Consider the following 13,601-nt stretch of genomic DNA (forward strand, 5'->3'; position numbering starts at 1 on the left):
TCGTTGGGCATCCATCCTTGATTCTGATCCTGTTCTGGTTCGCTTCTCTTTACCCAGTCATAAACAAAAACAAGGATTGTGCCCGTGCTCGCAAGCGAAGAGCATGAGCCCTTTATTGTCTGCCAAGTACCCTCGTATACCGCTCTTTATCGACCCGCAATATTCGGTATCAACGATTGATGTTTCATGACTGACCCTGGAACTCTATGGAATCGTGGCGCCGGAATACCCTGCCGAGATCTCAACGTTCACAGTCCCGCATACCTTGTCGACGATTTTCAGCTTTCATAGACAGTTATTGTCCCAAGAACCTGGTCTAGATGTTGGCTTAATCAACTCCAAGACTGTGTAAGTTGCTATTTTCTATCCCTTAAACTGAAGGGCCAAGTTATACGAGCCCGAAAACCGTGGATAACTGCCGTCCATGAATAGCCAGGCTTTGTTTTCTCGCTAAACAGGCCTTGGGATGCTTACCCTGTAACAAGTGCAATTAGAGCAAAAATTGCGTCGATAACGCATAGATGAGTTAGTCTATATTGATATTAAATTTCACCTTCGTAGCATTTTAATATGTCGACAAGTTTATGCTAGGCATGTTAACGAATAATCTTTATATTTTTGTGGTAAGATGGTCCCGCTGTCTGAAGCGACATGAACAATTTCGCACAGGGGAATGAATCTCGGGATGACCGCATGCTTGTCCAGAATCACATCAGTATTATATTATCTGTATCACCTACCCGAGACCCAAGCTGTGTCAGCTGCGTGACCAGCAAAGGGCACATTCAGTCAAATCATGACTGTGAACTGAGTTGAGTCCTGGTCCATATTCTACAGTGGCGACATTCTTTGCGAGATTATCAACGACTATTGATATCGAAACGGGGTGACAACTTGAATAGATCATCTTAAAGGAGTTGGAAAGAAAACTGCTTTAAACTACCTACTTTACATAGGCTTCTGATGTGTCTAAACTGGCTCGCAATCTGAATTCCGGATAAGTGACGTGAGTAGCCTGCTATATTTAGACTGCTCTGAGGAGTAGAGATCTCATCACTAAAGAGAGCGTTGCCTACTCATTTGCAGCGAGCAATTCTCAAGAAAGCCTTTGTCCTTACATCATTTGCTTAAATAGGTATCCAAACATCTTTTTGAGCACAGTGTCTTAGAGTTCAGCCCCAGATGCTACGACCTCTTTGTAATCACCACCATGTCTCAAAGGAAGACAAAGGAAATTCTTGTTATGGGTTTCTAATTAGGCTTTATGTGCTACTGGCCGTCTTTCTTATTCTGTCTGGGCATACTATTTCTTTAGTGTAGCACCTTGTGACTCTTCCAGAGGCTATGTCCTTAGTCTTCCAAGGCAACACAATCAACAGTCAAGTCACGAGACCAGCACGTTTACTGTTGATCACCAGTCTTTGTCTCACAAGATCGGATGCCCTGTATCACGAGTCACTGTAACATCAAAGAAACCACGAGGAAAATCATTTGTTCAAACTAATGTCAATTTATCGCAAAATTCCCCAAATCCAAATAGGTATCGAAAGCGGATTGCTCCTAAAGAAATGTAACTATGGTATGCAAAATGCCAGCCAGCTATGTGTTCCAGCTTCAATCCTCCTCCAATGAATGCACCCGATAAATGCAAGCCAGACAAATAGGTATCCTCCTTGGACCAGCCATTACCCTTGATCCGCCACTCCCTCCATGCTAGTCAACGCCGCCTATGCAGATGCAACCTCCTGTGATGCTATAAGAAACCAATACGAAAGAGATGCAGACCTGAACGCCAAGTTATGCAATATCGATCCATCCCCCCTTAGACTTCCTGAGCAGGCAAGACGAAGCGAACCTTCTTGTTCGATTTGGCCTTCTTCCCCTTGCGCCTCTTACTCTCAGCCTCATCATCACTGGTGTCACTGTGAGCACCAACACTGCTTCCAACCTCACTCATCATCTCCTCCTCGGTCTCCTCCTCAATAGACCACACATCGGGGCTTGGCTCCCGCCATAGTTGTCCTGGGCGGCGTGTTGCTGAGTGTCCTCGGGAACTGGCTCCATGGCGTCCACGGCCCCTGGATCGGCCACGTAGCTTTGGGCTGCTTGAGAGGGCAGAAGGTGAGAGGAGAGAGTTGTTGGTCGACTGGTTGAAAGCAGGGCTCTTGGGTCGGACAGGTGGTCGGCTGTTGGCAAAGAGGTCCCTAAGAGAGAGGAGTCCTCCGTGCTTACTGGGTGAGAAGCTGACATAGTCCTCATCATCGTCATCATAATCATCCTCATTGTTGGACTCTGAGATCTCAGAGCTGGTGTCTGGTGACATGGGACGTAGGCCAGGCTTGCGTAGTCCATCGAGTGTTGATGGACTTACACTGCGGACAAAGGGTCGAGGAGAACTGGCATCCTCAATACCCGCATCAAAGTCTAGCAAGACGTCGTCCATATCATCGTCGTCAAGAAGAGGCGCTGGTGTAAGAAAGTAGGTAAGAGGGTCATCATCGATATCATCAAGAGATGGAAGGGGCCGGTTCTTGGTAGAGAGGGTAGGCTTGAGGCGCATCTGGACAGGTGGCCAAGAGTCTCGACGAGACCGCATCTCAGACTCGGTCGGCATAGTGGAGATTCGTAAGAATGAATTTCGAGTGAAGTAAAGTAAAGTTGATTTGGTCAAAGGGTCTACTGAGGCCTGCGAGGTATATATGTATGCAGGGACCTCTTTGTAAGTGAAATGGGTAGGTGCTAGAGAGCTTCACCGCGATTTGGTGTTAAAAACAGGTATGAACCAGGCGAAACAAAGACCGGTTGTCTTAAGGCTGGGAAGTGGATGCCCTGACGTTTTTTCCATGGAAGACCCTTTGGAGTCACTCACCGCAGGCAGAAGAGTTTCTTTGTGCGTTGTGTGAGAGGACTGAACAGAACACGAAGAAGGCCGACGGTATAGGACTCAGAGAGGCAATATAACGAACGGGCGAGCACGCCTCACCTATATACCAGTCAGTCAGCCAGCCAGATAAACAAGCCTCCCCACGAGCTCACATTCCAATTCATAGCCTACTGCACATACACTATCTGAGACACAGGCATCAGCCGTGCGGTACCTTTCAAGGCATCGAAATAAGGCCAAGGAAGAAAGGGCTGCAAGAACCCACACCCAAAACAGGGCTGTATCTCCAAAAGCGGTCCATGTCCCAGTCATATCATGGAATTCTTGTAAACCCCGAGGGCCTTGTGAGTGGTAGGCAGAGGACTCCGAGCACTATGGGTGGTCATCGGCCTCCAATAGGCGGGGTTGCCTATCATCGCACGTGAAGCTATCCAGCCAAGATGAATACGAACCTGTAGAGTCTCGCGCGCACGACGCCACGCGGCCCGTCGATAGGATAATCGGGAGGCGCCGGGTCTGAAAATGGAAGTCATGGGTTGAGTTAGCGGGTTGATAATCAAGAGAAACGAGCTGAGAGAAGTTGGTGGCTGACGATAAATCAGCTCTTTGGGCTACAATATTGGATGCCACGGGCTCGAGTTGGTAGTGATAAACAGGTTCAAATGCACATAGGGTCCACGGTCTAGCGCTGCAGCCGCCAGTAAAAACCACAAAAGGGCAGCCAACTCGATCTGCCGTGATCGACAGAAACAAAAAAGATGGTGAGATGCCTCCATAGTTGGCCTGAATTATGGCATCTCATTCGCTCACATGAACATGGAGGTTGGCTTGGGCATGGACATTTGCGATGGCATTTCCTTGACAAACTCGGTCGCGGGGTCGGTGACACTCTCCGGAGAATGCTATATCAAGTGAGACATGGTCGACACCACCAACAAGGCCATTTCATCTCATCTGACTGTGCCTTCACGTCTCTCAGCTCCACCTGCGTTACCGGACTATGGCGAGGTAGTCATGCTGAACTCCCCAGGAACTAACAATGATTCAAATTCACGATCGGGCATTTCCTGCAAGATCGATTGCATTGAGGCCATCCGGACCTGTCTGTTGTGCATGGTGCCTTGCAGCTTGGATAGCGTATCCGCAAAGACTCCATATTTGGGCCATCATGCTTGAGTCGGGTGTCAAGCACGCGGGGCTTTCTACTGTTCTACTGCCAACTTTTCTTTTCCATGGGCTTGCAGGGCAATCAAGTTGAAAGCTGGGCGTCGTGAACTGGAGGGTCGGGTGCTTCGGCCAAGGACGGGGTTGAGTAATACGCAGTTGTGAGGTAAGAATGATGAGTCAAAAACGAAGGCAGCCTCTATTGATTCAAGTTATCAATAACTACACCCATGTTGATGTTGGATCCTTGCGACGATCATCAACGATTACGTGGATTAGCACGCAAGTCCGGAGATGCCATGAGTGAGAAAAGGGTGTGGTGAACGGGCGCCTGTCCTGTGTAGGCTGCCTCGAAAAGAAAAGATGGATTTCTAATTGTCCCATCAGCAAAAGTCCAGCCAGCCTCTGCCTCTCTAGCCTCTTCTAGCCTCCCCCAGATCTCCAATGTCCAATCCTGCTTTGATCCAATCTGGTGGTCCTCCCTGGTCTTATGATCACCTCACCCATGGCCCCGCGCAGCCACCAACACGCCTAGGCCCGCCTTTTTTTTTTTTTTTACACTGCCAAGTTGAGAGACACGCGGCGATAAGAGGTATCTCTCCTCGAAACATGACAAATTTGGCCGTCATTATCGTGTAAATGCTTCAATTTTGAGACCACATGGTATCAAGCCATGAATCACCACTTAAAGTTCGGCCGTGCATGGTAAGACGGGACCTTGTCTGTTCTCGTTAGACCTCAATTCAAGTGGGCATGTGCCGTTCCGAACGGCGTCGATGCGTCCCGTAGCTAATTCAAGATATGTTCGCAAGTAAACTTTGACTAAAAGCAATAGTTGAAACGCCCACCCACCGAAGAATATGCCTTTTCTGGTTGAAGACCCGGGCCACGGGCCGCAATTATGGGTCTAGACCCGGAAACCCTTCGGGTGATGATCCACTATTTCTCGGAGGCCACACTCAATCTCAGCCGCAGTAGACTTCTTACCAGGGTCTATCAATTATGACTGGTTACCGTCTGAGCCATGCCATAAGCGAAGATAAGCTTGCAGGTCCTTGCGGTGACACAGCTGACTCTGACGGTAATTCGCCTGTTATAGCGAGATGTCAGTCGATGTGCAAGTAAAGGCTTCCGACTATGGATCATTTCCATAGTAATTCTGCCTCTCAATGATGCATAAAGCAAGTCTTATCTCGAAACAAGAGATATCGTAGTCGAAGGATAAGTTTACAAGCAGTAGGCTACCTTGGGCTAACGTTTACGACATTTCCCGTCAAAATTCTTTTGCGCTTCGACTGATAAAATGACACAATTGACAGCTCTTTTGTGATGGTGGGAGACAAACCTACAGTGATTCTGGCTCCGATGATTCCTAAATGAGCCACTCGCTGCCGCTTCGGTGATAGACCTCAACTCAATGTTGCTTGTATACGGGAATGGCGTACAGCTATTCTACTTGGTATGGATTGTGACTGAAAGTATATCGCAAGACCTGCCGTACCGCCCCTACCACAAAAGCTTCAACGCCTTGAGCTTCAGTTCTGTCTGTCAAGGCTAAAACAAAGCATAGACACTACTATATTGTCCGTAGTGCAGTTGATTTGGTGTAGTAGCTCGATATATCACGGATATTTACCTCTGCAAACGCCTAAACACCAGTGCCGCAGCATTGTAAGTGGAATATCTCACCATTGTATGGAAGAGCCATCCATAACTTCCATCCTTGAGCTGCTCCAGGTAAAGAGACGAAACACTGTGACTTATCTTTGATTGCACTTTGCATCAATGGAGTCAATAGCCAAGTGAGCTTTGTATGTGACACTAAGGATCCCTGAGTGCGTGCCCATGGAAAGATGGCGTTTCGCCGTGCCAAGACGGAGCAAACTAAGGATTAACGATTGATCATCGTCAGGAAAGCTGTATACGCCTTTCCAGATATGCATGGACTGGTTCAACCTGGCATCCACTTCAATCTTAACCGTATGTCGTGAGGCTTTGAACTATTGAACAACAGCTATTTGGCATGTCAGGTTATTCGAATCATAGGATGATGGGGCATGGCATCACTTATATCCGAAGATTGAAGAAGATCACACTTTCTACAAGTCAGTAATTACTATGAGAAACACGACATGAACCAGGCTCGGATAATTGTATTTATCTCCTACTAGTGCTGTGAGTTACGTGGAGCATGGTTATGAATAAGTGTCATGTCGTAAGCGTTCTGGCAAATTGAATTGTTTACAATAAATGAAAGACCATATGTGCTGAATATATGCCCATTTAGCGACCCTAGCAGTCTAATGAATTGTTAAGGTGCTATTGTGGAGTTCCGGTGCCATGATCGCGATAAAAGCCGAAGCTCACGAGGGTTGGTATAGGGTGGCGATTTTCAAGGCGACGGCAGGTCATCGAGCTTGAGTGACTATGGCAAGTCCCATGTAATAGTTATAGGCAGAGTTGCATGTCATTCAAGAGGAAATCGTTCAAAAGATATTGCATTTCCATCACAGCGGTCGATTCTGAAATTGTCATTCATGTATGAATACGTGTTGCATCCAACGTTGCGCTTTGCACCACACATTGGACAAGAGAAGAGTCTCACCCCATATACTAACAATAGACAAGAATAAGCCATCAAAGAGGCCACAGCACTGAATGTTGTAGGTGCCTTTGTGATGAGATAGACATGTCTAAGACACAATAAACATGATAATGATGGTACTCATGATCCGTTCTGACAAGGCTACCTAGCCTTGCGAGAGAACTTCTTTCTCTGGCATAAATTAATTCTTTTACAAGACGACTAGTATGTAAGATATGATCAGAAATTTAAGAATTACTTGGCAAGCCCTTGGAGTGCAGTCCTCCCATCTTCATTAGCAAGTCCCATTTAGCCACGCAAAAGAGAGGGATTGGCTGTTGTAAGGACGCAAATCGAAGAATAACTACGCGGGACTTGATTTAAGAAAACACAAGGCCAGAGTATGGTCCTGCTTGAGAACATCAACGCACCAAGCTTAATATCAGAGACAGAAGAGTTGGTGGCTGTGGGTCGACCCCTGCGGCATCGAATCTGGGGTAAACAGACGCCATGCCTATCGCAGCACGTATCCCCACGTGATGACCTCATTGGATTGGTGACTGGTCCACTCAGGCCCGACTTACGACGCTCATGGTAAACATTCAGTATCGCGACAACTTCGTCTTTGCCCTTCCAAGCCTAAAACTCCTAGTTATTACCTATCTTTATTCCATTCTAGACCGAGGATCACTTCTTAGCAAGGCTCCAATATCATCACTGTAAACCCCACAATGACTCAACTCGACATCCCCTCGACCGCATCTTTGAGAATGGAAGTTCTCAACAAGCACCAGAGAATGCCTCTGCGCATCCTCACCTTCAACGTTCGCTACGCAACGAACAATCGTGAACATAATGAGAAACCATGGGATGTGCGCCGGCCTAAGCTCATCAATCAATTGAACTTTGTTACCGCCGGCCATGAAAGCCCCTTCATTTGCCTCCAGGAATGTCTCAACCACCAGGTCAACGAGATCCAGGAGGATCTGGGCTCTGATTGGAAGCATGTTGGCCGTGGACGCGGAGAGAAACCTGAGGACGGAGAGTTTTCTCCTATTTTCTATCGCAATGATGTATGGAAGAACGTACGCAAGGAGGTCCGATGGCTGAGCAAGACACCCGAGAAGCCCTCTCGCGGTTGGGATGCAGTCCTGAACCGAATCGTCACAATGGGAGAATTCGAACACCGAGTCACAGGTACCCGTGTCGTAGTATTCAGCACGCATTTCGACCACATCGGTGTCAAGGCCCGTCAGCACAGTGCCGAGCTCCTCATCAAGTTCGCCAAAGAATGGGGTCAAGCAGGCGACAAGAAGGCGTCAGCCGTCCTCATCGGCGGCGACTTCAACAGTGAGCCCGAGGATGGCGCGTACAAGACAATCACGGCGTCTGGGTCAGGCATCTCTGACGTATCGGACCTGGTGCCCAAGCATAAACACTACGGCAACGAAACGACGTACACGAGCTTCGGGGAGGGGTGGGAACCCTCGCGTATCGACTTCCTGTTCATCCAGGAGCCGAGAACAGCTCATGTCAAGACTTTTGGGGTTCTGGCCAATGGGTTTGATGATGGCGTTCGTGTTTCTGACCATCGACCTGTCGTGTCAGACTTGGACATTGTGGTTTGATCGGGCACAGGGTGGTACTGTGCCCAACGTGAGTGCAGTCTGTGATAAGTTGACATATGCTTCTTCACATAATTACAGAGTGTCAATAGCTAAATACCTCAATTATGGTGCATGCATGTTTGATGAGGATGCCGTGGCGCTGGCTTCACTGCATATATGACAACAATATAGCAGAGACATTGTTGGACACCGTTGTCGTGGCCGCCGGAATACTCATACACCAAGAGTTGTCCCACGTTATAGTTTGATATTTGACAGACACTTGAAACATACCTGATTACTGATAGTCGGATGAGGAGCCCTCGACTGCTATCTTTGCACATCAAATCTCTAGTGGCTATACAAGTCTGTCAACAGCCACCGTGAGCATGTAACTCGCTCTCAATGTATGACGAGATTGAGCACCACCTTTTGAATCCCACGCCATCGATCGTAGAGTCACTGCATCGACTGCAGCTGATACGATTGGGTAGCTACCCGTTCTCGCACCCATCCTTTCAACCGCAGTGCCATGCAAGCTAGCAGAACGGGAAACATGCATAACCATAGATATCACGGTGTTGATCATAACCAAGCACAGATAGCAACTCGGCGAGTAACACGCATCTCGCTATCGCAGACTTACATCTTCTTGGCCGAGCATCGGAAACTGACCTATCAACGACAAAACACCGTAACCGTGGCTGGCTGCCTGGGCGAGACACCATGCCAATGAGGCATGTCCGAGATGGGAATCTTCGGAAGATGAGGCTCTGCTCGGCAAAAACGAATATGGTCCCCATGTTTGGATGCATTGAGGGGCAAAACCCAAAAAGCGGTGTGTGGAAGATGGTGGAGGAGAAGAGGGGTTTGGGGCGCTCTCCAACTTCACGTTGTAGTGGTTCACAGCGCCGATGGTTGAGTTCGGGGACACGATAGATACCGTCGTTCTCTGAGTGTGCTAACTTGATCACAAGTCGAAATCAGTAGATTTGACAAAGGAGCGGTCGCCTCCACTGATCTTCAAGCGGTGCTATGCAACATGGGATTTCATGCAGCGATATGCAACCACAAGGAGCTATTGTTGTCTCAAGTGTATTCTTGAAGATATTCCAGGCGAGCCGTTATACGCGGCCCCAGGAATAGGATACTAGGAAGACCTGGCCGCGGTCTAGTACCGGATGCTTGTGCCATTGATGGTTGCAATTATGCTTGTCATCCATAAGAACAGACTAATATAGTTGTACTACCCACTGTAGTTCAGAACTAGTCTGACTCGTTGAGAGAAGGGAGAACTGGCAGTCATCGGAGTACGAGATGTCTTGAGATTCACGATATGTTGCTTGTCAAGTTGTTTCAACTTGATCTGTACAGAACTGTCTCAACTGGCCACTGGGAGCCGCATTCATAAACGCATATTCTGATGGTAACCACACATGATTAGACACAACCTCAGTGAATGGCCGGAATCGTGAACTAATCATGCCGGCTGACGGCCCTGTAGAGCTGCGTCAATGCCTTGGATGCACGTCTAGCCTATCCCCACACAATCTGAAAGCCAAGGCAAGCCATCCGAGGGAACCCCGGCTGAAAGGTGTCCCCGTCTGGCTTAGCGAGCAGCAGCTTCGAACCCGGCAATTCACAAACTGGAGATGCTCAATCGTCTTCGTGCCTGTCAAGATAGAGCGGCGGCAACACAGCAGCGAGCTTGTAATAGTCCCAGAGATCTTGGGAAACACAAACTGTCAGCGTGGCATGTATAAGCAGACACGAAGCCAATCAACAACCTCGAGTTGACCGAATATTGCATCGAGGTCTAAAATCCGAGACATCGACATGCGAAGTTGGTGGGCGAATGTGCAAAGCAAAGGGTAAACATGAGGTTAGAGGGTGCAAGGTGATGGCCGTGCAGGGGCGTGGATAGGGACGACAGATGTCGATTATTGGACGGGTAGATCGAATAAGAGTTAGCAGCGTGTCCCCTCTCGATTGCGACTCATCGAGGTCAGCTGATAAAGATGTCACCGACTCAGTACAGTATCAAAATTACTCGATGTCAGTTGTCCGAGAGCGCTGGCTGCTTGGTAATCTGGCACAGCAAAAAAACGGCGACGGAGTCACAATTGTATAGATGTGTTGTTGTTCTCGAAGTCACCGTCCGAATCCAGGTTTGGAGTATGAAACAAAAACAACTCACATGACATGTTTGAAGCGATCCTGTGCTTGTTGTTCGTCGGTGGCAGGACGGAGGAATCCGGTCTGGGCGCGGAAGGACAAGGAGGTGAAGCCGGGGAGAGTGGAGTCACTCGCTCCGGGGCTCGGCCGGGCAAGAAGTTGTGTTGGACACGTATACATGCCGTGACGAATCGTGCGACACGATGCTTGAACGGAGGCTGGACCGGATCGCCAGGAAACAACAGGGCATGAACTGGCGGCAGCATCGCCGAGCGCGGGACCAACCGCCCGAACTTGGTCGTGGAGTGGTTCCGCGGCCGTTGTATATGGCCGCTGGAGGTTGGGCACCAGGCCCGTGCAAGCATCAAGCATGGATGGCCATTGCGGCAAAGCTATCTACCTATAGTACACCTGTCAAATAGAAACGTCAGCGCCGCAAGCGCGATGAAACAAGTGACAGCACACTTGAGCAATTTCATTCTTTACCTTTTGAGGAGGAATCGCGGAGACATGAAAAGAGGCACTATCACAAGTAAATGAAACACAGTCTTGCTCCTGCTATGAGTCAACTTTACAATAACCTCAAAACTTAGACGGCCAAGCCCGGAGCCTCAACTCAATCGTGACAACCAGTCACAAGTCCCAGACATGGATGGCGGACAGCTTGTCACGACCAGGTTTAGCAGCAGTGCTTCGATATCCCACGTGTACCCCGCGCTGCACTCACGTCTGGCATTAACTTGGTGTAGATCGGGTTCATTGTTGGTACCCGAGCAAGGGAATTGAGCCAGCTTGGGCAAAGGTCTACGCCCAGTTAGGCACGAAGGTGAAGAAGGCTCCGGGGGCGGGCTAAACACGGCACTTTGGTGGAGGCGTAGATCAACGGAGACCATGAGAAATCGTGATGGCGTTTTACGCCCCTCTTGAGGATAATCGGGCATCTCTCAGCTCTGCTGTACGAGGTTCAATGGCCATTATTGATTTCTCAGAGGCACAGCCGTTTGGCGAGTTCGGCATGGCTATCCTACTCTGTGTATCTTGTCCTACCTCGTCAAGCCCTTGTGCCATGTGTGCACAAGCCCGATCTGCCTAGAAGAGCGGTTGAGATTCGGGCCTGTCATTTACCTGTCACCTATCGGGAACGGTCCATCTAACGGCGAACAACCCTGTTACGTTTCTTGTTGTTTCCTCGAGATCCTGGACGGAGCAAAGTCTGTATGTAGCCAGCCGCTTACAGTGCCGAGTGCAGTATTCGAAGCAGTTCTGTTCTGTGTTAAGAAACCGCAATTTCTCAAGAGTGAGCCACAATCCTCCTCTTCTTCATCTGGTCTGGGAGGGGTGTGCCATCAGCCTCGTCCAGGTGTGCAACGCGGATTTTGACAACGGATATCGCTGGTGACTGGCAGACAGCGAACGCGAGGAAGATTCGAAAAGAATCGTTGGACCAAAGACTCTGAACAAGATCCACAGTTGGGCCTGACTGCTTGGGACTGGCGCCAGTCATACAAAGGCATTCCCTGTAAGATAACACCCAGACCCGCCCGAAAGTCTCTCAACAATCCCTCAAATGCGGGCTTTCAGGGCACCATCTGGGGTCATGTCGACAGATCAGATCCATTCTCGGCGGCGCAGAGGGCTGGGCTGGGTCGGGTTGCTGGGTCGCTAGGATTCGGGATTGGAAAGCGTCTAAGTTAGTTAGCGGGCAGCTTTTATCGACAGCGAGCCAGTGATTAACCGCCTCACTTAGGGAGGATGAATGAATGAATGTATGTATGTATGTATATATGGCTTAGCGACTGTTTGCTGGTGTTTTGCATCGCGAATGTTTCACAATCTGGGACAACTCACATGACAATTCAGTGAATTGCCAGGGTCCATGTGTAATCCTGACATGGGTTGGTCTGAATTGATGGCTGAAGTCGGTGAAAATGAGCCAGATCTTGGGGTTTGGTGGCTAGTTACCTTTAGCCATCATCGATAATGCGCTCTAGTTTCGATATCGTGACCGTGTTAACGGCTAAGAGTAGTCGACGACACTAGAAAGAAGAGATTTCCTATCTAAAAGACCATATCGACTGACAATCGTTTTGGCCGTTGAATCAATACAGGCATACCCCAGCATGGTTTTGAGAGTGACTCGAAGCTTAGTGAAAACTCCATCATCCAGCTCGCTTGCTTGTTGGTGGCCGTGGGCGGGATGGCTCCATAATCCATTCCATTCAGCACCACGACCAGCAAAGCACAACACAGCAAGAGTGAGGACCCTGGTTTGAGCACAGTAGCCACCCCCACCTCTTCAATTTCTGGCATGACTGTCCTCTATGGTATTTTGAGTTTACAATTATTCAGAAGGGAATGGTAAGACGGGAATTTGGAGTGAGGAAGAGAAGAGAATCTGGGGCAACTACCTACTAATGTTGCTTAGCTGAGCAGGAGAAAATGCCAACTGCCAACGCATTGAGTGAGGCGGGCCGGAGCGAGAGACCCTCACCTCACCTCAAGGCCCCCTGCCACCCTCTGAAGTGTCCATGGTGAGAGACAGCCCAGAGATGGATGCTGACGAATACGATACAGCGCATTCAGGAGTCATTGAATGAGTCGGGAAGTAAGAGGCGGGAAGCATGAACGAACGGACGGATGTCTACCTATGTTTGTGGCTGCTGTGTTAATAATAGTGCACGTAGTGATCCGTTGCTGGATGAACGAGGATAGGTAGGTAGATCGAGTCTGGTGTCTGTCTGTCTGTCTCACTGGCTGACTTTTTTTTCTGGTGCTGATGAATCAAGATATTTTGGGCAAAACGAACGAGTGAAAACAGACGGCAACCAATCTCTATCTGCGTCTTGTTCTGCTTTTGTGTCAGTGCCTTCGTCATTGCTCTCAGCGACTTGACGTGGTTGATTTGATTTGATTTGATTTGACTGACTGACTGCAGTGTGCAGTTCCATTGCTGTGCTGGCTCCAGCGTTGAGTCGCTTGATTGATCGTCCATCGTCCCGTGGTGTAGAGCCACCCCCTCCCTTTTGACGAGATTCTCCCTTGCTTCCTCTAGAGTCGCACCTTGAGGTGAGTTTACTTACACGCCCATCCACACTCTCAATCTTTCTCATTTCCCTCCTCCTTGTCTGTCAATTGTGAAGAGTTTTCTATCACTCCAAGCTCGAGGCATCGAGTCTTCTCTGCCATA

The 13,601-nt window shown here is 48.9% G+C and overlaps 2 protein-coding genes across 2 annotated transcripts; one reads left to right on the forward strand and one right to left on the reverse strand.

Annotated features, from left to right (window-relative positions):
- Nucleotides 1–1,822: 1,822 nt before the first annotated feature.
- FTJAE_7856 (uncharacterized protein) lies at nucleotides 1,823–2,614 on the reverse strand (the record flags this gene model as incomplete). The annotated part of the gene is made up of 1 exon (XM_037354612.1): nucleotides 1,823–2,614. The coding sequence occupies one exon, from the start codon at nucleotides 2,612–2,614 to the stop codon at nucleotides 1,823–1,825; it is 792 nt and encodes a 263-aa protein (XP_037205112.1).
- Nucleotides 2,615–7,363: 4,749 nt separating this feature from the next.
- On the forward strand, nucleotides 7,364–8,260 carry FTJAE_7857 (endonuclease exonuclease phosphatase family; the record flags this gene model as incomplete). The annotated part of the gene is made up of 1 exon (XM_037354613.1): nucleotides 7,364–8,260. The coding sequence occupies one exon, from the start codon at nucleotides 7,364–7,366 to the stop codon at nucleotides 8,258–8,260; it is 897 nt and encodes a 298-aa protein (XP_037205113.1).
- Nucleotides 8,261–13,601: the final 5,341 nt, after the last annotated feature.

The sequence above is a fragment of the Fusarium tjaetaba genome, assembly GCF_013396195.1.
Source record: "Fusarium tjaetaba strain NRRL 66243 chromosome Unknown NRRL66243_c0000159, whole genome shotgun sequence".
NCBI lineage: Eukaryota > Fungi > Ascomycota > Sordariomycetes > Hypocreales > Nectriaceae > Fusarium > Fusarium tjaetaba.